This window comes from Capra hircus, chromosome 19 (genome assembly GCF_001704415.2).
Source record: "Capra hircus breed San Clemente chromosome 19, ASM170441v1, whole genome shotgun sequence".
NCBI lineage: Eukaryota > Metazoa > Chordata > Mammalia > Artiodactyla > Bovidae > Capra > Capra hircus.
In genome coordinates this window covers 27331376-27345618 of record NC_030826.1, presented here as the reverse complement: position 1 = coordinate 27345618, position 14243 = coordinate 27331376, and the positions used below count along the sequence as shown (strand labels likewise).

The 14243-nt window shown below is 51.8% G+C and overlaps 2 protein-coding genes across 2 annotated transcripts; both read left to right on the top strand.

Annotated features, from left to right (window-relative positions):
• KCNAB3 (potassium voltage-gated channel subfamily A regulatory beta subunit 3) lies at nucleotides 306–7229 on the top strand. The gene is made up of 14 exons (XM_005693536.3): nucleotides 306–1016; nucleotides 2337–2380; nucleotides 2482–2519; nucleotides 2766–2845; nucleotides 4000–4044; nucleotides 4138–4182; nucleotides 4391–4434; nucleotides 4627–4713; nucleotides 4980–5065; nucleotides 5210–5330; nucleotides 5415–5509; nucleotides 5587–5707; nucleotides 5878–5966; nucleotides 6219–7229. Exons 1-14 carry the CDS (start codon nucleotides 775–777, stop codon nucleotides 6294–6296), a joined length of 1215 nt encoding a protein of 404 aa, XP_005693593.2. The 5' UTR covers nucleotides 306–774; the 3' UTR covers nucleotides 6297–7229.
• Nucleotides 11787–14165, top strand: LOC108638214. The gene is made up of 3 exons (XM_018064000.1): nucleotides 11787–11928; nucleotides 12299–12777; nucleotides 12876–14165. Exons 1-3 carry the CDS (start codon nucleotides 11787–11789, stop codon nucleotides 12912–12914), a joined length of 660 nt encoding a protein of 219 aa, XP_017919489.1. The 3' UTR covers nucleotides 12915–14165.

The window sequence follows — 14243 nt, the reverse complement described above, 5'->3', positions numbered from 1 at the left end:
GTGGTTAAGACTACATGCTTCCGATGCAGGGGGTATGGGTTCAATCCCCGGTCAGGGAACTAAGATCCAACATGCATCAAGGCAAAAAAAAAAAAAAAAGTCTCCAAACCTTGCCAAATGTCCCCCAGGGGACAAAATAGCTCCCGGATTGAAAACCACTGGGATGGTGGAAGACAGATCAGCCTCGGGGTCCAGAGAGTAGAACCACCCTCTGGGTGCTGCTCTCTGGTTGCTATGAGCCCACGAAACACTCAAGCTGCAGCGCTCCGGAAGGTGGGGCTTATGCAGATAAGCTGTAGGTTTGGGCTGGGAGGCGGGCGGCTTTATGCAGATAAGGGGGCGGTGCCTGCATGTTGATTAGCTGGGCCGGCTGCCGACGCGGTTGGGAGACTAGCGGGTCCCGCTGCGTTTTGGGCAGAGGTGGCATCTTTCTTCCGCCCCCTCCTTGTCCCTAAGTTCCTACCCTCCGAGAATTGCCCTCGACCTTCACCCTCGTCCATTTCTCCCTCTCCTCTCCGCGCCAGTGCCCCCGAATCCTAACCTCTCCACTCGTGGCGCCCCCCGCGTTTCTCCTCTCCGCCGCAAACCCCGCGACCTCCAGCAGCCCTCCCGCGCGGGCCCGATCCTGCCTGGCGGCTCCCGCCGCAACCTCCTCAGCCTTCCCGCTCTCCCAGGGCTCGCGCCACTACACCCTCGGGTGTCTCCCCTCGAGCTTCCCGGTTCCCTCTTCCTCCCGCCCCCTCGGAGCCCCCTCCCCCGCCTTGGCCGGCCGGCATGCAGGTGTCTATCGCATGTACTGAGCAGAACCTTCGCAGCCGGAGCAGTGAGGACCGTCTGTGTGGACCCCGGCCGGGCCCCGGGGGCGGTAACGGCGGGCTGGTCGGCGGGGGGCATGGGAACCCTCCAGGGGGAGGAGGGTCGGGACCCAAGGCCCGGGCCGCCGTGGTCCCCCGACCCCCGGGGCCCGCTGGGGCCCTCCGAGAGAGCACCGGCCGAGGCACTGGCATGAAATACAGGTATGGGGGTGGCCTGGCCGCCCGCCACATCTGCTTCCCTTTCCTGACCCTTGAGGCTTCCTAAGATGCTGCCAGGACCCCCCTCAAACTTCACTAAGAAGGTCCCGGCTCATTCCATCTCTTCTTCCCATCGCTGGCAGTCCCTTACACGGTCCTTTTTTTTTTTTTTTTTTGCTCTCTGTCCATTCCCCTGCCTAGTAGAAAATCAAGTTTACTGAGGTTGACCAGGCCTGTCAGACCCAAGGGATGCTCCTCCTTACCCCCAGGAAGGCCAGGGAAACGCAGATCTCCAGGCTGCACACCACCCCACCCAGCTTGGATGGAGTGTCCTTGGGTCGTGTCCTGGGAAGAGGGGGGAAGGAAACGGCTTCTCACTCTGGCCTGCTCAGGGTGCCTGACCCAGATACCACCCCCACATGCCCCAAGGTCTCCTGCACCCTTTCTTGGTGGGGAGGGAAGTGGGGCCCTCCGAAGGATGCACCACAGCTCTCAAGCTCATGCCGAGGGCCAGGAACCAGGTGGGGAAGGTGGAATGAAATGTAACCGACTTGATCTCTGAGCTCTCAGGACTACCAGTAGGGGAGAAGGGAGGGGCTCCTGCTCAGGAGTGAGCAAAGGTCACTGATCTGAAGTGGCTTTGTCACTTGAGGAATTTGATCCCCTGCATATGGCAGCCCTGATTGGGAAGCTGAGTGGAGTACCTGGATGGGGGGCAGGGAGGAGGGGGCTCTCTGGTTTGAAGACAGACTTCACAAGCCAACAGGAGCAGATCAAGTAGAAAGAAGGGGGAGAACTGGTCTTTCCTCTCAAACTCCCCACCCAGGTGTCCTACCTGCCTTTGTTGGAGGCCCATCTGCCTAGCCTATTCAAGGACTGAATGCCTGAACTTGACTTGGTTTACCCTCTTCCACCCCAGTGTCTGCCCTTTAGCATAGCACTCTCTTGAAAATCTGTTTTCACAAACTCATCACCATTAGCCAGTCCCATTCCACCCAGCCACCCTCTACCCCAACTCCACACATCCTAGAGATGACTCAAATGAACCCAGGACACACCAGAAGCAGCGTTAAGCAGGCAGCACATCTTCAGTGTGATAGGAGGGAACAGAGGCACAGGACCATGGCTCCAGAGGAACACTTATTATTTGTTCACTTATTCTATGGCCGTGGCACTGCCCGATTCAGTGGGCCCACTGAGTCTAGTTTCTTTGGACTGAGACACCCTGAGGGCATCTCAGTCTGAAATGAGAGGAGCTGGAGGCTGATAATCTAAGTCCCTAATGGAGGCTCCACCCCTTCCTGCTGCTTCTGTGTCCTGCAGGAACCTAGGAAAGTCTGGTCTTCGGGTATCCTGCCTTGGCCTAGGTGAGTTAGAAAGAAGAGGAATTAAGGGAAGGGGCAGGCATTCTTTCATGGCTGCCCCCTCCCTCGGCCCTGGTCTCATTTGCCTGGCTTCTCTCTTGCAGGTACCTGGGTCACATTTGGTTCTCAGATCTCAGATGAGGTATTGATATAAGTGATGGGACGTAGAAGCAGGGGGAGGGGGTATGAGGGAACCTAAAAGGGGGGAAAACGGACTTGGCTAGGGGGTTGGACAACAAGCATGGAGAATGGTGCACTTGAGGCTGGAGAGTGGGGAAAGGGAAGTGAATGTGGTAACCGAGGTTGAGGTGTGATGGGTTAGAGTGCAGTGAGGAAGGTGACCGAGAGGCTGGTGGTTGATCATCGACTCTTTCTCTTACCATCCTAGACAGCAGAGGATGTGCTGACAGTAGCCTATGAGCACGGTGTAAACCTGTTTGATACTGCCGAAGTGTATGCAGCAGGAAAGTAAGGACTGGGGTGAAAGAGCTAAGTTATACTTGGAAGTCTGAGAGAACATCAGGGCTTTTCCGTTTTCCCCCTAAAGAACTCTGGGAATTAAAGCATCACTAAGTTCCAGCCTTTCAGCCAATGGGCCCCCAAAGCATGTTGGGAACTATAGTCCCAACATCTCTCTCTCTCTAGTTTTGAGGGCAACAGGGCATATTGTGCAGTCAAAATAAAACCAAATATTTCTTGGACATCAGTTATGTGCAACTATGTGAGGATGACAAAGCTAAATTTTCAAACATACCACAACTGCAGCACATATGGCTTCACACTGGGAATAATAAAAACTTTGGATGACCTACCCCTGTCTCTTCTTCTGGCAAACTCTTCTGCTTATCATTAAGACTTGTCCCAGATGTCAGCTTTCCCAAGAACCCTTTGCCCAACTCCCCAAAGTTGGTCACTACCCTCCTCAGCTCCCAAAGCACTTTACACTGCCCTCTGACACACAGTTCATCAATCACTGGTTTACAAGGCTATATTTGCTGCTCAACGGAAAGGGTCCTCCCTCCATAGTACTTGTCTTGTTCTTTCCCATGTCACCTAAGTACCTACACGGGCTTCCATAGTAGCTCAGCTAGTAAAGAATCTAGCTGCAATGCAAGAGACCCCAATTTGATTCCTGGGTCAGGAAGATCCCCTGGAGAAGGGATAGGCTACCCACTCCAGTATTCTTGGGCTTCCCTGGTGGTTCACTTGGTGAAGGATCCACCTGCAATGCGGGAGAAGACCTGGGTGGGACTTTGCAGAGACTAAAAGAAGGGAGGAGGCAACACAGATGGTTGGAAACAGATGAGACAGTATCCTCCCCAGCATCACTGTAGTTGGTCCCTCTTCTCTCATCCTTTTCTATCCCTTCAGCACCCAGAACAGAGCGTGGTTCACTGTTGCACAACTGGTATTTGTTCAGTGAATGAATGAAAACATACAACTGTAACCCTACTTCCAGGAGCCCCTTTTATTTAGTTTAGAATGGGACTGATGGCCCAATGGGCTTCTCATTTATGTTCCATTTTACAAGGGAGAAATCAGTTGAAGGGAAAGGTGGGAGGAGGGAAAGAAACTGATCCATCTTGGAGGAGTCAGTGCTTCTTGCCTTGTTTTCCTTCCAGGGCTGAAAGAACCCTAGGGAACATCCTCAAGAGCAAAGGTTGGAGGTAAGACATGTTTGGGGGTGTGGGGAGTTTCTGGGGACATGATCATCCCCACATCCTTTTCTGGCTGGGTCTCCCATTACTCTTTTTCTCTAGGAGATCAAGCTATGTCATCACCACCAAGATTTTTTGGGGAGGACAGTAAGTGGCTGCCTCACTATAGTTATGGAGATCTGCAGACTGTGTGAAGGTGCATGGGATGGGCTGGGGAACGCAGACCAGGCACCTGCTCCCCCAGGTCTGCCTCCTGCCTGTGAGGACCCCTACCACCTCGGTTCCTCATGACTCCAGGCCAGCCCTGGTCCCTTATCTTTGACGCACCTCATCTTTGACTTATCTTTTCCTACAGGGCAGAAACCGAGCGAGGCTTGAGCCGCAAACACATCATTGAAGGTGAGAGGGACTGGGAACCTGAGCTGGCTGAGGACGGAAGCTAGAGAAGTTGGGAATATTCTCTGAAGCTCCAAGTCTGAAGCTCTGAATAGGGAAGCTGGGATTTAGGTGTCCTTGGCAGAGGGGTAAGGTCTGAATTCTTAGGCAGCTAAAGCTGGAGAGCTTACCTTCCTTTCCCTGTGCTTACCCCAGGCTTGCAAGGATCCCTGGAGCGCCTCCAGTTGGGATATGTGGACATCGTCTTTGCCAATCGTTCAGATCCCAACAGTCCCATGGAGGGTAAAGCAGCACCTCAACCCTGACAGCCCTTCAAAACTGAGCACTTCTTAAACCTTCAGCAGAAGACAGGCCCTGCTCAGGAGGTCTCCCAAGGTCCACAGTGGAGGCTCAGACCCCAGGACTTGGACAGGGAGGGAAGTGAAGAGCAGATGCCAACCTCTCACAGGGATGAGTGGGGTCTTGGTGGGGCAGGTGGAGGTCTGTAGATCCGGAACCCAGGATGCCAGGGGTCTGAGAGTGAAGCTTTCCTTCTCCTATGTGCCTAGAGATTGTGCGAGCCATGACCTACGTCATCAACCAGGGCCTGGCCCTATACTGGGGGACATCCCGATGGGGGGCTGCAGAAATCATGGTGAGTGTGCCACCTACTGCCCCCATCTCACAACTTGTTACCACCTTTCACATGGCCAGTCCCAACCCCACTCTGCTGGAGGAAGGGGAGTGGAAGACAATGGAAGGAGTACTCTGACACCCATCTTTCCCCACCCCAACCCAGGAGGCCTACTCCATGGCCAGACAGTTCAATCTGATCCCTCCGGTGTGTGAACAAGCTGAGCACCATCTGTTTCAGAGAGAGAAGGTGGAGATGCAGCTGCCAGAGCTCTACCACAAGATTGGTTCGCAGTCCCCTCATCCCTGCCTTTCCCTCGGCCTCACCATCCCTGAGATCCCCTTCCCACATCCCGTCCTCTCCGTCTTAGGTGTTGGCTCAGTCACCTGGTCCCCTCTGGCCTGTGGCCTCATCACTAGCAAGTATGATGGTCGAGTCCCAGATACCTGCAGGGTCACCATCAAGGTGAGATCTGGGGGCTTGGGATGGCAGGAGTGGACTGAGTGAGAAATGGTCTTTTGATGAATCTCCTTGGCCTCCAGGGCTACCAGTGGCACAAAGACAAAGTGCAAAGTGAGGATGGCAAGAAACAACAAGCCAAAGTCATGGACCTTCTCCCCATCGCTCACCAGCTGGGCTGCACTGTGGCACAGCTTGCTATTGGTGAGACACTGCCAGCCCTGGACCCTGCAGGGTCCTTGTCTCCGCCTAAGAGCTACCACACCACAGACTGGTTTGCTCCTGGGGCGGTCCTCCTTCCTCAGAGACCCCTCTGAAGTCTGGGTGTTCACTGTTTCCCACCAGTTCTCTCTCTTTTTCCTTCTCGGGCCCAGCGTGGTGTCTCCGCAGTGAGGGGGTCAGCTCGGTCTTGCTGGGGGTGTCCAGTGCGGAGCAGCTGGTGGAGCACCTCGGCGCCCTGCAGGTGAGTGAGGGAGTCAGAGCCAGAGCTCATCTCTGTCCCCTTCCCCAGCAGTCAAGACCTTGATGGCCAACCCAGAATGGGCCTAAGGTGAGGCACTTCACTTTGCAAATGAGCGGTCCCAGGGCTAGAAGGTAAAGCAGAAGCACAGCTGTGAGTTCGCCTCGCTGTGAGGCTCCCCGGGTCCTCGAACCTCCTGCCCTCTTTCAAGGACCCTGCATGTACCATTCTCTCCATCACCCCATTCAACTCCAGGTGCTGAATCAGCTGACCCCGCAGACGGTGATGGAGATAGACGGGCTCCTGGGCAACAAGCCGCATCCCAAGAAATAGTCCACCGGGGACGCAGGAACCCGAATCCCAAGCCGCTGCAACCCCCCAGAAACGCGTCCCCGCCTCTGCCTCCCTCCCGCTCCGGATCCCTCCACGCAGCGGCTGAGACAGGGCGACCCCGCCCACTAACGAGTTCCAGCTTCGAGTAGCGATAGCATGAACAAAGCCATATCCTCCCGCAGTGGGGCTTGAGAGGGAAAGTAGTCCGCCGCCCCCTACTACGTCCACCTAGGCCTTCCTGCTAATCCTGGGCATGAGCTACTGGGCCGTCCCCTCTCTGCCACTTGGTCTCGCTCCTTCTCTCTTCCCCTAATCGCCGAGGTCCAGAGAAAAACAAAAAGGCATATACAAGACCCACGCAGAGTACCTCGAAAGTGGCCCTTGAAATGTCATCAAGGAGTTGTGAGTTCTAATAAGAAGTGAGTTGTGGTGTCACCTGGAAAAAAGGAAATGGGACTCTTAAAATCGTTACAAAGGAAGCCAGGCTGGTCCTGGCAGGAAGTAAATGATGACTTTTGGAAAACCGGGGACCCTGCCTCAGCCAGGAGGTGGAGAAAGGCATAAAACTAGAATTCGTATTGATGCTTTGTTCTTGTGGAGAGGGGTAGAATGGGGAGTGCAGTAGCAAAGCACCGGTGAGGGAAATTTGATGGCCAGTGTATAGAGTGTCCTGGCGGAAGTGGCCAGGGAAGACCTTGGAAAGCACACTGGGCCTCACTTCGCAGAAAACAGTGACAGCCTTTAGGTCAAGGCAGGGAAATGGGGCTAACATAAAAGATCTGGGGATAAACCTTTGAGCCTTGAGCAGGACTTCCTACCTGGCAGGGGAGGACTGTGGTCTTCCTCTTGGCAATAATCTTAAAGCAATAATGATGGCCTCTCTTGTGCAAGACTTCCCAGGGAACTGTAAATAAAATCTCAGCTTGATCATTACTTACTGCGCCTGAAGTTGCTGGGGGTCTTACCTGTTTGACTCCCTAGCCCCCTGCCAGTAGAAAACTCCAGGACTCTTCCTCTCCACTGCTCATGTACCTTAGTGACCCAGGCATCTTGCGCCTAGTCACTGATCTCATCAAAGACCAGGTTTTCCTCTTTCAGTCACCACATGCCTTGGAACCCAGAGGTCTGGCTTCATAGCTGTGTTGCTCCTCCCTCTGACACTCTTACCCTTGTTTTGTTTTGAAAAGTTACATTAGCCATGGGTCTTATTTTCCTCTTTCCTGATACCCAGTGCATGCCAAGTTGCTTCAGCCATGGTTGACTCTTTGGAATCCTCTGGATCATAGCCTGCCAGGCTCCTCTGTCCATGGGGTTCTCAAGGCAAAATAATGAAGTGGATTGCCATTTCCTCCTCCAGGGGTTCTTCCTGACCCAGGGATCAAACCTGTGTTTCTAACATCTCCTACACTGGCAGGCAGGTTCTCTGGTGGCACTGGTGCCACCTGGGAAGCCTGATACCCACACTATCCAAAAAACTGTCTGGGTGGTTTTCTTGTGGCTGAGTGGGAGGCACTGTTCTCAGATGGAGGACTTGGGGAAGGAGAGGTAAAATGAAAACTGGTCTATGGTTGAAATGATGCAGGGAGAGAGAAGAGAGCTGTTATAAAAAGAAAACAAGTGAAAGATCAGGTGTGAGAGTGGCAGAAAAGCAGAATCAAATGGGATTATGTCAGATACTTACCCTTATTCTTCCCTAAAGAACTCTGATTCCCCTGGGACAGAAGGTGGGTGGAAAGTTACAACCTTTAAGGATCACAAGGCAGGGGAGGATGAGCTCTGCCTTCCTTAAAATATAACCTTACCATCTCCCTTCTTCCCATCCTCACCCTTCCTTGATCCTGAAGCTGGGAGAGCAGAGTAAAACCAATTTCCAAAAGAGAGAAGTCAGCAGCATGTCATTTACTGGATTAGCAACCAACCGGATCAACTAATGAACACTTACATCCACTCCTATCATCTCCCACTCATTTGGGAAGACTGTGGAGGAAACAAAGAGGTAAAACGTATGACTAAACTGAGCTTAGTTATTCTGTAACAAACATAGGAGAATTTATAAATTTAAAATGGTACTCTCCTTAAATAGTTACCTTGGAGGGTCATGAACCTCCTTCATTTAATGCCTCCTTCATTGCTCAAAACATTTTTTAAAAGTCCTCTTAAAATTACCTTCAGAAGCAGTTAGAAACCCCTTATAAGAAACCTTCCTTTATTGTCACACCTTGTTAAATATATAGGCCATGCTGCTCCTCTTGTTCCAGTACTCTTGCCTGGAAACTCCCATGGACGGAGGAGCCTGGTGGGCTGCAGTCCATGGGGTCGCAAAGAGTCGGACACGACTGAGCAACTTCACTTTCACTTTTCACTTTTCATGCATTAGAGAAGGAAATGGCAACCCACTCCAGTGTTCTTACTTGGAGAATCCCAGGGACAGCGGAGCCCAGTGGGCTGCTGTCTGTGGGGTCGCACAGAGTTGGACACGACTGAAGTGACTTAGCAGCAGCAGCTCCTCTTGTGGGATTTTAGTTCCCTGAGCGGGGCCCCCCTGGGCAGAGAAAGCGCCTAGTCCTAACCACTGGACCGCTGGCAAATTCCCTCACATACTGTATTTATCATTCACTTCATTCATTAATTGAATGAGAACTTATCTATCGGGTCCTACTATGGTACAGCACAGGGACACAGTGGTGAACAAAACCTGGCTCAGCAACCTTTGTGGAGTTTACAGATGGGGAAGGCAAAGTAACCCCCAAACACACACACAAACTTAGGTTGTCCGAAGTCCAGAGGAAAGCACTGGTGTTACCAGACTCTACATTGAGTATCTGACATGGTGAGGCTGCAAAGAGAGCTGAAGGATGAGTGGGTGTTGCTAATGTGAAAGCAAGGTTAGGGGAACAGCACACGGGAAAACCTTGTGGGGGAAACAGACAAGTCAGAGGTCTCCAAAGGCTGAATGTCTAAAGAAGAGAGGCAAGCAGAATGTGAGACTTGGTGGTTTCAGAGCATGTTTGGCCTTGTAGGGCACTTCAGCATACTATCTTTATCCTAAGGACAGCAGGGAACCCTCAAAATCCATTATCTTGATACACAACAGATCATCCCCCAAATTTAGTGGCTAAAAGAAACATTTTAAAACTATTTTTACTCCATGATTCTGTGGATTGGCTGGGAGTGTCTTCTGCTGTTTTCACCTGGGCTCGTTCACGTGGCTGCATTCAGCTCACAGAGCAGCTGAACAGGAAAATCCAGTGACCTCACTGGTACACCTGGCCGTTAGTGCTGGCTGTTGACTGGGGCTCCTCCCTTCTCCAGGTGGCTTCATCCACCAGCAAACTTCCTTACATGGTGGTCTCAGGGCAGTGTTCCAAAGGCAGAAGCCATAAGGTCTCTGAAGGAATGAGGCTCCAGAACTCACACATCATCATTCCTGCCACATTTTATTAGTCAAAGCAAGTCATGAGGTGAGCCCAGGTTCAAGGGAGAGGGAACAGATCCCAATTCTTGATGGGAGAAGCAGCAAAGTCATATATCTTAGGAATTTGGGGGTATTAAACCATGACTGCTTTAAAAGTCTGTTGTTTAAAAAATATTTATATATTTATTTGGCTGCACCGGGTCTTAGTTGAGGCACGCATGAACTTTAGTTGCACAAAGATCTTTCTTTAGTTATGGCATGTGGGGTCTAATTCCCTGACCAGGGATTGAACCCAGGCCCTCTGCACTGGGAGCTCAGAGTCATAGCCACTGGACCACCTGCTGTAAAAGTTTTTGTTTTTAACAGGAATGGAAGGGAAATGTCGTGGTGGTGGTTTAGTTGCTAAGTCGTGTCTGACTCTTATGACCCCATGAACTATAGCCTGCCAGGCTCTTCTGTCCATGGGATTCTCCCATGGGAGGCAAGAATAGTGGAGGGGGTTGCCATTTCCTTCTCCAGGGATCTTCCCGACCCAGGAGTCAAAGCCGGGTCTCCTGCATTGCAGGCAGATTTTAACAGGAGTGGAAGGGATATACGGTAGCACATAATTAGGCTTGAATTTTGGAAAGATTACTGTAAGCAATGTGGAGAGAAGTCTGCAGAAGGCCAGAATAACTGTGGACAGACTGGTGAAGAGGCTTCTGTTTACAGAAGAGATGATGGCAGCTTGAACCAGGGTGGTATACCGGAGGTAGAGAAAAGCAGATGAATTAGTTTTAGGAGGCAAAATGTACCAGGCCTAGTGATAAGGGAGGTAAAGGAATGTGAACTCAAGGAAGGGATCTAGGTTTGACTCCTAGGTTTCTGGTGTTGGGTAAAGAGATAAGAAAATTGGAAGTGATGCTGCTTTAGATGGGGAGATCATCATTTTGGATTCTTGATAAACAAGAAAGGAAGCTGAGCAGGTGACTGGATAGCCCAGGTCTAGAGCTAGAAGGCTTTGGCTGTCTACCACTTTAGGAGCAACTTTACCTTAAAAGACTTAATCACCAACCAAAGATATTAAAAGATGTGAGATCTCTAAGCACTATTACAAAGAGAAGTTCCCCCCAAATGTGAGATGACAGCATCATTGGAATAGCTTCCTCCAAGTAACCGTAAGACAATAAAACTTAGTTCTGAAAAGATATAAAATAATCAAAAATAATGATATATCTTCTCACAAAAGATTACCCTCTAAGGTTTAAAGAATCTAGTTTTTAAAAACCAGCTTTACATTGCCTGTTACCAGTAAATGCCATGAGTGTGGAGAATCCCGTCTTGTGTTCACCAAAAGAAATAGGGGTTGAGAATTTTGTGCCTGGACTGTCAGTGGTTAAGCCGTGCACTTCCACTGAATGGGGTGAGGATTCGATCCCTGGTTGGGGACTGTAAAATCCTGAATGCCCCACGGTTATGCCAAAAAAAAGGAAAACAAAAGAATATGTTGGGTGCCATGAAGTTAAAGTGAACACAATATAGGAGAGGGCGTAAAATAATAATAGCAGCTAATATGTGTTTACTGTGTGCCAGGCTTCATTCTAATCACCTTACATATGTAAGCTGATTCAATCCTATTATCATCCATATTTTATAGATGAGAAAGCCAAGGCCCAGCGGAGTTAGGTAACTTGCTCAAAGTGTCACAACTGGTAAACTGGGTCTAGGCTCTGTCCTATGAACCTCCATAACAGTGCCTAGACTGTAGGTCCAGGAGAGGCGGGTGAGGAGAGAGCTGGGGGTGGGTGCGGCACCAAGAGGGAACTTGGGCTGTGAATACTATGTCCTGTTTACCCGTGGCGGAAGTCGGACCCCTGAGTCAGAGCTTAGGCTGGGCTGCTTTGCTGGAGCCATCATGGTGCGTGGGTGTCCAGGCCTGGCTATTCAGGTAGGAGAAGATTCCCAGCATTCCTGGGCCTGGTATCTAGGGCCCTCCTTAGGTTGAGATGTCGGCTGGGAATTCAACAGTTTGAGGAGAATAAAATTTGGGAAGCCAGCCTTACAGGAACAGAGGGAGGTTGAATATGACAAGGGCAATGGAGCGCAGGTCTGCTAAAACGCCCAGGGGCCTTCTAAAGATTGGGCAGAACGGGCAGTGTCACTGGCTTAAGAAGTATGTTGTGAAAGAGCCTGAGAAACCCGTGTCAGTGATTGAGGGCTCAGGCTCAGTAACTAGGGGTTGGCACACAGTACAGTTAAGGAACGCTGGCGCTGCGTTGGGGGCATTAAGGAAGGCGAGCCTGGAGTTGGAGGTGCCGCACCTCTCCGTCCCCAGTCCAAGCACCACCTGGGCGGCCTCCCCGCCCCCCGCCCCAGCTTCGCCAAGGCAGGCATACCAGACCTCGCACCTCCACCACCCCCACTCGTGCCACCGCGGGGAGGAGCCTGACTGCGACGTGACGTCGCGAAGGGGCGGGGTCTCGTTATTTAAAAGAGGCGAGAGGCGGCGGGGCGGGCCCCAGCACGGGCCCGCTAGGTCGGTCCACGGAGCTGGTCTCGTGAGTGACGCCCTCGAGTCCGCGGCGGGCAAGATGCAGCTCCTGGTGAGGATACCGTCTCTTCCAGAGCGCGGAGAGCTGGAGTGTAACATCTGCTACCGGCCTTTCAACCTCGGGGACCGCGCGCCCCGCCGCCTGCCCGGGACGGCGCGCACCCGCTGCGGCCACACGCTCTGTACCGCGTGCCTGCGCGAGCTGGCGGCGCGCGGCGACGGTGGCGGGGCGGCGGCGCGCGTGGTACGCCTGCGCCGCCTCGTCACGTGCCCCTTCTGTCGCGCGCCCACCCCGCTACCGCGCGGTGGGGTCGCGGAGATCTCTGTCGACCCGGACTTATGGTCGCGTTTGGAGGCAAAAGTCAGGCGCGAATCCTATGAGGCGGGTGGCGACGCGAACCGAGAGGCCGATGACGAGGAAAAGGAGAGCGAGAAAGGGGCGGGGCCTAGGAGCGCAGGGTGGCGCGCGCTCCGGCGGCTCTGGGCCCGGGTGCTGGTGCCCGCGCGCGGGTGGCGGCGCCCGCTGCCTAGCAACGGTGAGGGGCCACCCGAGAAGCCGTGGAGGGAGAGCACCAGGGAACGCCGGGTTCGGCTGCGTCTTTCCACTGACCTTAACCCTCCTCCTTTCCCCCAGTGCTGTACTGTCCAGAGGTCAAGGACTTGGCCCACATGACCCGCTGCACGCAGTAACCGGGTAACTCTGAAGCTATGGAAGAAGAAAGGTGGGAGCTGTGTTCTCGGGGGCGCGCTGTAGTACAGTGGTCTGATGCCAAGACTATCACCCGTCACATCCTGGATTGGCATGGATGAGGGAGGTGAGCCAAGGGCAGGAGGGAACACCCTGGGAGGTGTTAATACTGCGCTGCAGAGGCTTCCAGGCGAATCGCCCCCGTCTACTGACTGTGCCAGCCTTGCGTATTCAGGATGGAGTGGCTTAGGGATGATGGAAACAGTCTCCGTTCTCGGGGGAAGAAGACAGACTGTTTCCCTAGCTGTGACTTTGGCTTTTCTCCAGGGCAGCTCTGGTGTGTGGGAGCAACAGGTCCCATTTTAGCAATTCTGTGTCAATGATTTTAAAGATGGAACAGGAGAGAAGAGGCCGATTTTCATGTCGTGTTAATCTCACTTCTCTAGCACTTAAGAGAAGTGAGAAAAATACACTGTACCCACTCTACCCTCCTCCACTGGTATGCCTACTGTTTCCCCATCCCCAGTACTGTTTCTAAAATTATCAAGATGCATCCCTACCTATGAGGTTAGGAGCCTTGCTTCATTTCAGAATCTCCCTTTAACCAGTTAGGTCAGGCATGAGAAGGTCCAAAGGGCATTTATCTGAGTCAGCTCATAAGTGCTTATCAAGGAGAGGCTCGAGTGCCATCTGGCAAAGGCATTGAATAGTAAACCTTTGATACTATCTATGTTATCGTTACAGTCCCAAGGAAAGAGTCACTACTGAAAAAAGATGCTCATAATACAGTTTTAAACTTGTGTCCCACAATTGGACTTAACCAAATTTTAGGGTGTGAGTTTTAGTTAAAAATCCTGTTAATCTCTCATGATAGTATAGTTAGAGTCAAGGACCAACAGCATCAGCATCACTGGGAGCTTGTTGCAAGTACCGAATCTCAGGATTTCAGTTTAGACTGACTGACTTGGACTCTGCATTTTACCAGGAATCCCAGGTGATCCATTTAAATAAAAATTTAAGAAGCACTGGTCCAGGTTCTAGACTATCTAGGATATCACCATCTGTGGTTGGAATATTTAAAACCCAACTGATAGAAATGATTTAGTTTTATTCAAGGTTCCTAAAGTGACACTCTTATTAACTGAAGAAATTTAAACTTTGTGTCCATAGTTTACTGTGTTGAATTTTCCTCAGTTTTAAGAATGTGAACTTACTAATAAACCTCAATTATTCTAATCCTGTTTTTGCCTTTTTCCTGTCCTTAAGTCTGCTGTCTCAGTTTAAATTTTCCCTCTTTGGGGAGCCCTTTCTCAG